This window comes from Poecilia mexicana, unplaced genomic scaffold (genome assembly GCF_051168715.1).
Source record: "Poecilia mexicana isolate PSO_F unplaced genomic scaffold, ASM5116871v1 scaffold_1, whole genome shotgun sequence".
Classification (NCBI taxonomy): Eukaryota; Metazoa; Chordata; class Actinopteri; order Cyprinodontiformes; family Poeciliidae; genus Poecilia; species Poecilia mexicana.
In genome coordinates this window covers 22074860-22085634 of record NW_028263370.1, presented here as the reverse complement: position 1 = coordinate 22085634, position 10775 = coordinate 22074860, and the positions used below count along the sequence as shown (strand labels likewise).

Below are 10775 nucleotides of genomic sequence, written 5' to 3'. Positions count from 1 at the left end.
TTAAAACGTGTAAGAAAACTACCAAGGAAAACAAAAATTATAGTTATATTTAATAAATTAGAACAGATTATGTATTCCTCATTTACTAGATTAAAAGCACCTTTTGAAAATTACCCTTTTTTTTAAGATATGAAGCAGTTTTAGCTCACATTTCTGTATTAAAATGATAAAAAAAAGATACCCAGCAAAAATGAAAGGAGACAATCATAAGTCATTAAGTTTTTTGCAGCAAAAAAAAATAAAAATAAAAACAGCATTTGGTTAATTTTCATCTTCATATATTTGCCAAACAAATCACATCCGGGGATTCAAATTCCTGATTAAAATGTATTCCCTGCCCACATTTTTAAATAAATATAAAAATTAGGGTTAAAACTTATACATGGCATCAGTTTCAGATTTAGTGTAGACATTAAAATTAATCTGCTTCCAGAAGATTTCAAAATAAAAGCTGGAATAAAGCGATCTGCAGCTTATAGAAAGGCAGAGCTCGGGTTCAACAGGCAGGTCATTCGCTTAGCTCTTTCACATTCATTCACTTACAGCAGTTTAAATACAGGAGAAAAAAAATTAAATCAAGCACAAAAAATAAATTCAGCGTTTTCGGCTCAGGCTCAAACATCAGTTAAAAAAAGGCTAAAAATATTACAGTAAACTTGCATAGCAGTGAAGTGTATAAAAGAAACAGGGCAACGGTAAAAAGTTTATGTACACGAACAAAGAATATGTGCACCAAGTGTTGGCTGAAAGTCGAGGTTTGAGTCTCGGGAGAGCCGGGAAGTTTTAAAGAACGAGACGTTTCTGATTCCGGGATTTGAGCTGGAGTGTCCCGCTCAGCGCCGTGGGGAAACCGGGACGCTCGTAAAAGTTAGCTCTGCATCTGGGAGTTCTTGATGTTCTTAATCTCCAGCTCGAGCTGCTTGATGCACACGTCCCTCTGGTTGAGGAGCTCCCTCAGCCGCCGGATCTCCTCCTGCTGCTTCAGGAACTTCAGGCGCAGCTGCAGGTACACAGAAAACATGAGGGAGAGAGAAAAGATGTTTTACCCACAGTGGGAACGAAGTGACTCTCTGAAGTTTAGAGATTCAGAGTAAATCAAGTATCAACAATAGGCAAAAACCACAACACAAGCAAAAAGCCACGGCAGAAGTTATGCCAACATGTGATGGTAAAACAGACGTTATGCTAAAACTGCTAGCATAATGTAGAAAATTGTGTACTGGACTGATTGGGATTAAAGGTACATTTACTCCTTAATGTTCCCTCTGGTGGACTCTTCACAGATAAGAGAAAAACTATTTTTATAATAATCACATCTTTTATGAGATTAGCTGTACAGCACTATAAAAACTATAATCGGTGCAGATGAATGCTCAACATTTAGAAATGTAAAGTGAAGTATAACTGTGTTTTCAGCCTGGTTCTAAGTGGTTTTGGATATTAAACGGACCTCGTTTTCTGTCCTGGGAGGCGAGCAAAGCGCCAGGTCCTCCCCGTTGATCACATGCGTTTGACCGCGGTCGTCTTCAACCAGTTTGCTCGCTTCTTTGGCCTCCTGTTGGTCCTGAATGTAGGAGAGCTGCGGTATTCCCGGCCGGCTCCAAGACCTGCGAGTGTCCATGGAGTTGGCCAGCGCCTTCGTCTCTGACGGAGGCTCTGTCAGTTCACTCCCAGGCTTCAGAGACATGAGAATCGGTCCTAAACGGTTAAGACCAGGAGAATTATGAGCATTGATCTGATTAGATAATTAGCTGAATAAGAATGAGGCTGACCTTTATCGACCCCACTGAGCCACTCGTCTGCCGTCAGAGCTGGTCTGTTACTTGCCGTCATCGGATAGATGTCTTCCTGGTACGACTCAGACTAAAACAACAAAACAGGCAGAATAGATAAAACCCAAAACACAGATGTTTCTCTGATAATTCAAGTGATGCGTTTGAGGTCTGTGTAACCCTGAGTGCTCTCACCCTGCGGGGTACGATCATGGAAACGGGCTCAATGAGGCTCTTGACTGTCACCACTTTGTAGAACCTGAAAACCTCACATGAGCTGACGTCCAGGCCTCGCTTAGGCATCACACCTGCAGAACCACACAGAAACTCAGGACAGCAGCTTTACTCCCAATAACATCCCGTTATTAATTTAGATTAGTGCTGAAGCGATCAATCATGATGAATTGATTAATGAAATAATCCACTAATTTAGTAATTGATTAATCATTAACTGGAATATAGAGGAAAAAAGGCCATTTGCTGAAAGAACACACAGAAGTAATTAAACCAATTCTATACTATACACACACACACTTTGCTTTTAGCTTCACCTGGTTCAAATTCTGTTAATAAATCTAATATTTAGCACATTTTTCTATTCAATCATGAATCAGTTAATCCAAAAAAATAATTAACAGATCAGCCTTACACTGTACTGATAAAGTATTTGACGTTAGAAATAGTTTTATTTTAGTTGAACATGCATCCTTTGCTACAAATGATCAAATGTTCACTGAAGGAATCCTTTATTACATTTTAAGGAATCAAATGCTAGATTTTCTTAATAAAGGAATTCTGTAACATATTTGCATATTTGGCTTGCTTGCTAAATATTTAGTAAGCAACCTAAATATTTAATTTGGAAAATAAATATTTAGCTCAGACAAACATTTAGTTGAGAACTAAATAATCAAGTTTATTTGTGTAGCTCATTTCAGCACAAGGCAGTTCAAAGCGCTTTACATTATAAAAATTCAAATATACCAAATCATATAAGACAACACACACAACAACTGAGAAAATCAGAAAACATTACAATTTGCTAAGCATCATCATTACTTTGCACTTATTAACGAAATATTGAATTTGAAGTTTAAAAATTTAATTTGAAAACTAAATATTTAGATTGTAAATTAAATATTTAGTTTGGAACACATTAAAACATTTGAAAATATTTATTTCCTCGATTTTCTAATGAACACCCATATGTTTTTTCACCTTATGCTACATAAAGCCAATTATTGCTGATAATTTTTTAGTTTGTAACAAACGATGGCACCGATACGACTTTTATTGGATCCAGCAACGTTTTTCTTTTCCAACCACCTGTGAATTTAATAAACATTCTTATGTGTGGCAGCAAACTGACAGTTTACTGGTAAGGATTTATGTCTCCCAACGTCAGCCTGTTTGCAGCAACAGTGACGACCTGATTTGGTTATTCACATAAGCAGCTTCATTTGCACAGCAGCTTTGCTTACAGGTGCCAAAGAGTCAACGCCGCCTGGAAACTGCAGGGCTTGAGAAGTTGCAACACGTTCCTTACCCATTCCTTTCTGAGGCGTGTGTGAGCGGAACTCCATCAGGTACTGGATGTACGGTTTTTCTGAGCTGATCTCGTAGTACCTGATGCTTCCGTCCCCCTAAAAACAATAGAAGACTTGCAACTTTTTAAGGAATTTAACACCAGATGTGATTTTTGTCTGGGTTTATGAGTCTTGTTTACCTTCCCAGCAAGGTAGAGCATGTGTGTGTCAGGATCGTAGAACGGGAACAGGAGACCTGAGGAACCATCCAGGTTCTCCTCCAATAAAGGTGTCGACAGGTCGTCCTGGAAACCAACAAAGATTAAAACATCGGTTAAAAAACCCAACATGAAAGTCATGAGAACGGACAGGAAAATCCACCCTGATATCAAAGCATGGTCAGTTTAATCCATGGAATTAAAAACCAGGAGCTCAATCCCTAATCCACACTTTGCCTGTGCACAGCATTAGTTTGGCCACTAGATGGCAGAGTTGTGATTAGCAGCTCTACATGAAGGATTTTAAAAGAAAATCAGAATCTTAAAAAGGAAAATGCTAAATAAATCTAGGTCCCAGTGAGTTTATTATTGGAACAGAAAAAATTCATGTTCTGCATTAATGTTTGATTTATTTTGTACTATTTCTGATTCCCTCACCTGATCCCACAGGACAAACTGTCGACTGTTGTAGCGTGACGTGCCGGATGTGAAGATCATCTTCATGTTTCCTAAAATCAGCACCTTACTGGCTTTGTGTGTCTTGCAGCTTCCTTCCTGCAAACAAACACAAATCTCAGGATAAGTTGAAAGTAGGAGATTTAGCTGCAGTTATTACTTTACATTTATACATATTTTTATACATTTAAAGACATCACTGTGCAAAACTCTTAAACCAGATCTTATATCTTTGTTTGTGTCCAAGCAACACTTTCTTTCAGTCCTTTGGACTTCATTTGCTTCTTTTAGATCACTTGTTTGCCCAGTCCTTGTAAATAATCACATGTATTTGAAATATTATACAAAATCCATGAATAGATGCATAATGCTGCAGCTGTTTGCAGCATTCAACTTTTGGCTTTTTAGGAATCACCTTCATGCAGCTAAAATACAGTTTCCTCTCTGTGAAACTTTACCATCTCTGGTATTTTTATTTGATACGGATGAAGAAACTGGAACAGGTTGGTGATAAAGAGTCACAAATCAAGGTATTTTTAAATGATAAGAATCAGCTTCATGCAGCCAGTTTTTAAAAATCACAATTGTGCAAACAGTTTGGTTTGCACAGCTTGCAAAACTGCGTGACAGTGGACCTTTGGCTGTTTGTGGTTCAGTAGTCATGGATTTTTCTGTTGAACGCAACTCCAGATTATTCGCACAAAATGCAGCTTGGGAAGCTGAAATTCCTGCAATGCTACCAGAAATGGTGTTTGCAAAGCAGCCAATCAAGGAGTGGCATTTATTTTCCTTGGCGTTGATTGACTGAACCATCAAGAGTGGAACTAACCTTTGCGAATATGGGGGTTCACTTTTATGCAAATCTAATGAGCATAGGTTCACCCAGAAGAAGGTAAAATTTTTCATCTTTTAAAACAATGTTCACTGTGAAAGTTAAACCTTATTAGTTTTTAACACTTTGCAAACTGCTCAGATGTCTTCTAGTGTTGTGGAGAAAATTCTTCAAGAAATGAAGATGATCAAAGCAAAAGGAAACTTATGAAGTAGGACAGGAACCGTTTCTGTAACTAATGAGCTGAAACCAAACTCCTGTTAGGAGCTGAATCATCAACAAGTCATATCAAAACGGCAAATATGCTAACGTTAGTTGGAGCTGCATCTTAAGGTGAACCTGTGGAAAGTGGGACAAACTGTCCATCACTGTCCAGAAAAACAGCTACTGCCACATCTAGAACGTCACCGGATGAGTGGAACACAAAACACTGATATAAAACTGATGAAATGTGTCCAATAGAGCAGCCTGGACGCAGACCTGGAGGTTCCCAGTTCAAACTCAAAGCAGGAAACAACTGTAAGCAGTTTTATTAAAAAAAAAAAAAAAAAGTAATTTAATTGCATAAAACCACAACTCTTTGTCGTTATCCACTTCTCTGTAACGCCTTCCAAGGCAGAACCGAATCAAAAGCCCAGTTTTAGTCAAAAAAACACACTAAAGGTTCCTTAATTTCAAAGTAAAATGAGAAAGTTCTTTTTCAATCGACACCGACATTCAGAACAATACCGCTTCTGTAAAACAACAACAAAAAAACCCAAGTAATATCTATTTGACTCCTGCTGGTGAGCCAGAGGTCTGTGGCGCCGAGTTGGGATCCGGTCCAGGACAAAAGGTGTCAGTTTTGGCTGCATGGCGCTGAAACTGCTGGGAGGAAAGGAAAAGAGAGAAGGGGAATCTCCCGCTTTGGCTCGGCTGTGAGGTCACCGCACAGCGAAATAAAGATCCATAGTTCTACACATTTAAAGAAAATATTCTGCAGCCAAGCAAACCTGCTCAGTAGAACCATTTACAACGTGTGAGAGAAACGAGTGAAAGGTACCGCAGTGATGGGAAAGAGCAAGAGACAATTCAAATGAGGTGTGGGATTTCCCCTCGTCTGTGTAGGGAAATGTCAGGTACCTGAGTAGATCGTAGGAAACCGATCAGATGCGACACGGGAGGAGCGGCTGCAGAAAAAAGCGGTTCTGAAAGTGTGTCTGCTGTGGCAGGTTGAAATGATGCAGCTTTTCTGAAATAATTCTGGGCTCTTCATGTCAAAGAGACTTCTAAAAATGTGTATTTTCTACATTTAAGGAGCAAAATGATTTAACATGACACTTGCATGGCCCTCTCCACTTTATTCCCCAAAAATGCTGAATTGGACCCAAAGCAGTTATTTGGAGAGATTTTACAGGTCTACACCAAGTTTCATAAACGTCAGTGAAATCTGGGGATGAGGCTGATTGTTTGAAATGTTTAACGCGGCGCTGTGGATTCATCGAGGAAGGAAGTTTAATCAAATATCAGGATTTGATGAAACCTGTTATAGAGTGCTTATGTCATCAGCGTATGAAATGCAGAGCAGGGCTGCCCACCCTGGTCCACTTTCACATTCCATTATTTTCACAGATGTTTTGTACAGTAAAGACCTTTTTAAAGTGTCTAAAAAAATATTTTACCTGCAGCATATTCCCTGAGCGCGCCTCCATCAGCCGGATCTTCCTGTCCCTGCAGGTGGTGGCCAGGAGGCTCCCATCCGTGTTGAAGGACATGGACAAGACGACGTCTGTGTGGTGCTTGATGGTCCGGACGGGGTTCTTTATCACCTGCTCTGGAGAGTCCAGGTTCCAGATCATCACCTGGAGGAATAAATGCACAGTCATCAGAAAAATATTCCTTTATGTTCCTGTAGAAATTGGGACATTTTTTTAGTAAATTTGTTTAATTCTGTAATATTTTGCCAAAAATGTCTCAGTGCTGCCCTCTTTGGGTGGAACAATGGCTACTGCAACTTAATTTTCCTATTGGTCAGAAGAGCATAGGTTGATGTTTACGTCACAGACCCAGGTATAAAAACATTTCATTCAGACACAACAGGGAAAAAAAGTTGAGTTGCTTTTTTTGAGAAAAAAAAAAAGTTAACCGTCGTGTCAAAGCTGCTGAAATACATCTGCAGGTGGGATTATTTACACTTCAACACCCAGTTTCCGATGTACACCAGCAAATGCAAAGTCTGCACCCCCCCCGACTAAATTACCTGTTTTTTTTCCCCCAGTTGTCAATATTAGCCCATCTTTATGGAACAATAAGTTAAAAAATAACATTGGTTATGAATTAAATATATGATGCATTCATAATAAAGATGATTGACGTGTTTAGTATTGTTTTTTTAGAGGCTAAACTCTAAAGGGAAGAACTGATTCTCTGTGGTTCAGGTAAAACCAAGTATTTAACTGGCCTAAAGTATCTGGAGGGGGCAGAAGGTTAGACAGAAAGCCAGGCTCCAGTCAGTACAAGTTAAAACAAAAGCTTAAACTTTAAAGTGAAGAGAAATATCTTCACATGCTTCAGTTTGTCTCAGAAGATGAGATGCAGTCGTGCCAAAGCTTGGAAGAGTTAAACTAAAGCTGACTTAGCTGGAAGGAACACGCTTGACCGCGTTTATTTGAACTTCGCTTTGTTATCTGGACTAAAAGATGAAACGATGTGTTTTCTCCAAAGAATGTCAGAAATCCAGATAAAAGTATTTATCTCCGATCCGACCTGCTCAGAAACGTCAGAATAGAGCTGGATGGTTACACACACGGCTGTTTCTCAGTCTCCAGTGTTCCCAGGACTTTAAAGTTTTACAGATTAAATACAAACTTTCAAGTGTAATTTATGGGAGATAAACTCTTAAAAGGAAGGGAGGCTGGGAGGGAAGGATAGATGAATGAAATGGCCAGATAAGGAATTGAATTACAAAATAATGTTCTTCTTTTTCCTTTATTCATTCTAAAAAACATTAAAGCTCCAGGTTTTTCCAGCCAGGAACCCTGAGTCCTCATAAAGTCACCAGGCAACAATCACCTTAAAAATCTAATTCCTGAAACCTGTTCGGCTGCGTCGTTATAAACGTTCTGTAATATATTTCACAAGCAGCCTTTTGTTATCCTTATCGCCTTGACTGCGTTTGTTACCTGGTAGTCGTAGGCGGTGCTGAAGAGGATGTTGTTCGCCGTCGGATGCCACTCGATGATGCCCACCCTGCGGCTGTGACCCTGCAGCTCTTTCCACGGCACCGTCAGGGTCTTCAGGACGCCGTGAGGCGGGATTTCCCAAACTTTCACCTGCACGCACATAAACCACAATAAATAACCGGAGAACCTTTAGCAGAGAGTAAAAAGACTCTGACCCCAGGCAAAGTTTATGGATGCCTCCTGCTCTGTCTGCAGGGCTTTGTTCTGGGCCGCCCCGGCTTAACAAGCCAGGCAATAAAATCATCTCCTTACAGTGACATGCTCATATTCCAGGAATGCAGCAACATGTCCTTTCAGTCTCACGGAGGCCTCATTTATAAAAACTAATATCTCCAACACATCACTTAAAAAAAACATTGTACACACGGGATTCATTTAAGAAATGTTCATCAACACAAACCTGCTGAATTTCTCCAGTGAGCGTTGCTTTAAACATGCCAGACCCACAGGGGGCAGTGCAGCACAAAGCCAAATCTTTTAGTATTTGGCGATTCGGGTTTTAGAGCCACTTCAGAAACAATTTTTAATACAGAAACCAATTTTTCTATTCAAATGGTTTAGAGATTTTAAATTATGTGACTGACGAGCGTGAACGAGTAAATAAATAGAACATTTATTTAAGACAATTATTTTCCGTCAGTTTATATTTAAGCAAAATATAATATTGTAGATAAAATTCTTTTAGCTCAGTTGGTTTCCCAGATATATGGGTATGATTGGACTAGGCCTGTTCGCGCACCGTGGTGTCCTCGGAGCAGGAGGCGATGCAGTAATCGTTGAAAGGATTCCATTTGATGTCCAGAACATTTCCTCTGTGGCCCGACACTCGAGGGTGGTGAGGGTCCACTTTACCTGGCTGGCAAAACACAAACACACACAAAAACACCCCGTCAGTCTGGAAATGATTGTGATTTACTCTCTTGTGAAGAAAATCAATAATATCCTTGATGGATAAGCAGCAATCAGGAGTCTGAGTGTTTGTGTCCAAAGGTAACAAGAGCTAATAAAGTCCCACAATGCAAAGCACAGAACTGGGCTGATTTCCATGCGAGCCTGTGCAACGTAAACTAATCTGCTCAGCCACTTCCTGCTCCACGATGCTGCAACAGTGTCAGACGTTTTAGCCGTTTCTGATCGTACTTAAATTTCTATTCTGCTAATGAAAGTCATGGGACATCCACACATTGATTGGTTCCAAGCATCTGTTAATGTTTAGATTAGGTTCGGAATCATCTGGTGGCTTTGTAACGTGGAGCTGCGTATTATGATAGATAAGCCTATGGCAGGCGCAGGAACATGAGGATTTTTAAGGATTTTAAAGAGGAGGGTCAGGGGAACCCCATACGACTTCTGTCAGCTCCAAATTTATCTGTTGACACAACAGAGCCCTGTTCTTTAGGCAAGACTTGATCCGATTACGTCTTACCCAAAAGAGTCCGACTCAAGTCTCGGGTCACTTCAGTGATACTTCATGGTTCCATGTAATGTTGGGTTTCATGTTTTGGGAAGATTTAGCAGAGAAAATCCATTTATGAGCAGGAAAATGATGATTAGCTTGGGCAATCAGTTTCTATGCACCACAAACCTGGAACAAACTTCCAGAAACCTGCAAAATGTCCGAAACACTGAGCTCCTTCAAATCAAAGCTAAAAACTCGCCTGTTTCTTCTGAGTGATAATAAATGGAACATTGATCAGCATATCTGATGCGTATTGATCATTTTCACTTCACTTCACTTTATTTTGGTAAATTGTCAACACAGGAAACAAAAAGCAACAAACAAACCCATAATTTACCAGAAAAGGAGGAGGCTGAAGCCAGAGCTTATACTTGCCTACCCTGTTCATGTACCATCAGAAAATATATCTAGATGATGACAAACTGTGATGTTTGTTACTGGTTGCTTAATTGCTGACTGCATGTTGCTTTTATGACTTCATATTTCTATGATGTAAAGGACTTTGAACTGCCTTGTTGCTGAAATGTGCTACACAAACTTGATTGATTAAATGAAAAAAAGAAAAGACAGCTGGAATTGGATGAATCTCAATTTGTCAGCCTTCAGTATTGGTAAATCTGTCCTTGATTGGCTTCGATTATTAATCTTCAAGTCAAATACTGTAAGATAAACTCATTTCTGTTTATTAAATTCACAAAAACTGGAAATTCCCTCTTTCTATCTATGAAAAACAACAAGAGTCATAAGATTCCTGTAATTCTTGGTTTTTGGAGAGATTGCTGCAAAGCCAGAGACTGGATGCCACTGACTGAAACACTGAGCTCCGATCTGCTATCTGAATCATTTCACACCAAGGTCCAATCTGAAAATATGCAATTTAATTTTTAACGAAATGACCAACTCAAATATGGTGATTTCCCTTTTAAAAATGATTATTTCACATAGTTGTGGCAATAAAACAAATTTAACTTTTGCACACAAGTTTCTGTTAAATAGAAGAAACACCTGACATCTGTATCGGCCACAGAGAGTCTGATCTGGTTTGCAAAGTTTGATTTGACAAATTAGTTTAAATTCAGAAACAATTCAAAGTCAAAGCAGCTAATCTGTATTCATGACATTTGGTAATAAATGGCCAGTTTTGGATGATGTTACCGAATCCAGCCAGTTTTTCCACAGAAGGCGACCTAACGACGATCCACGTTTTGATTTGTGGATTTTTTCTGTTTGCACCTCCAGAGAAATCCAGACATGTTGACACAGATGTACGGTTTGGTTTGGAGGTAAACGC

The 10775-nt window shown here is 39.4% G+C and overlaps 1 protein-coding gene across 3 annotated transcripts in view; it reads right to left on the bottom strand.

Moving 5' to 3' along the window:
* Nucleotides 1-256: 256 nt before the first annotated feature.
* Nucleotides 257-10775, bottom strand: part of coro2aa (coronin 2Aa) — a 39529-nt gene continuing 29010 nt past the window's right edge. For all 3 annotated transcript variants that reach the window (XM_014970370.2, XM_088006438.1, XM_014970371.2), the window contains exons 3-12: nt 8765-8881; nt 7966-8115; nt 6466-6645; nt 3955-4071; nt 3499-3603; nt 3319-3415; nt 1968-2080; nt 1773-1863; nt 1451-1698; nt 257-1000 (exon numbers count right to left, since the gene is read on the bottom strand). In XM_014970370.2, coding sequence (XP_014825856.1) covers nt 869-1000; nt 1451-1698; nt 1773-1863; nt 1968-2080; nt 3319-3415; nt 3499-3603; nt 3955-4071; nt 6466-6645; nt 7966-8115; nt 8765-8881 — 1350 coding nt within the window. In that variant the 3' untranslated portion in view covers nt 257-868. The remainder of the gene's footprint in view (nt 1001-1450; nt 1699-1772; nt 1864-1967; nt 2081-3318; nt 3416-3498; nt 3604-3954; nt 4072-6465; nt 6646-7965; nt 8116-8764; nt 8882-10775) is intronic.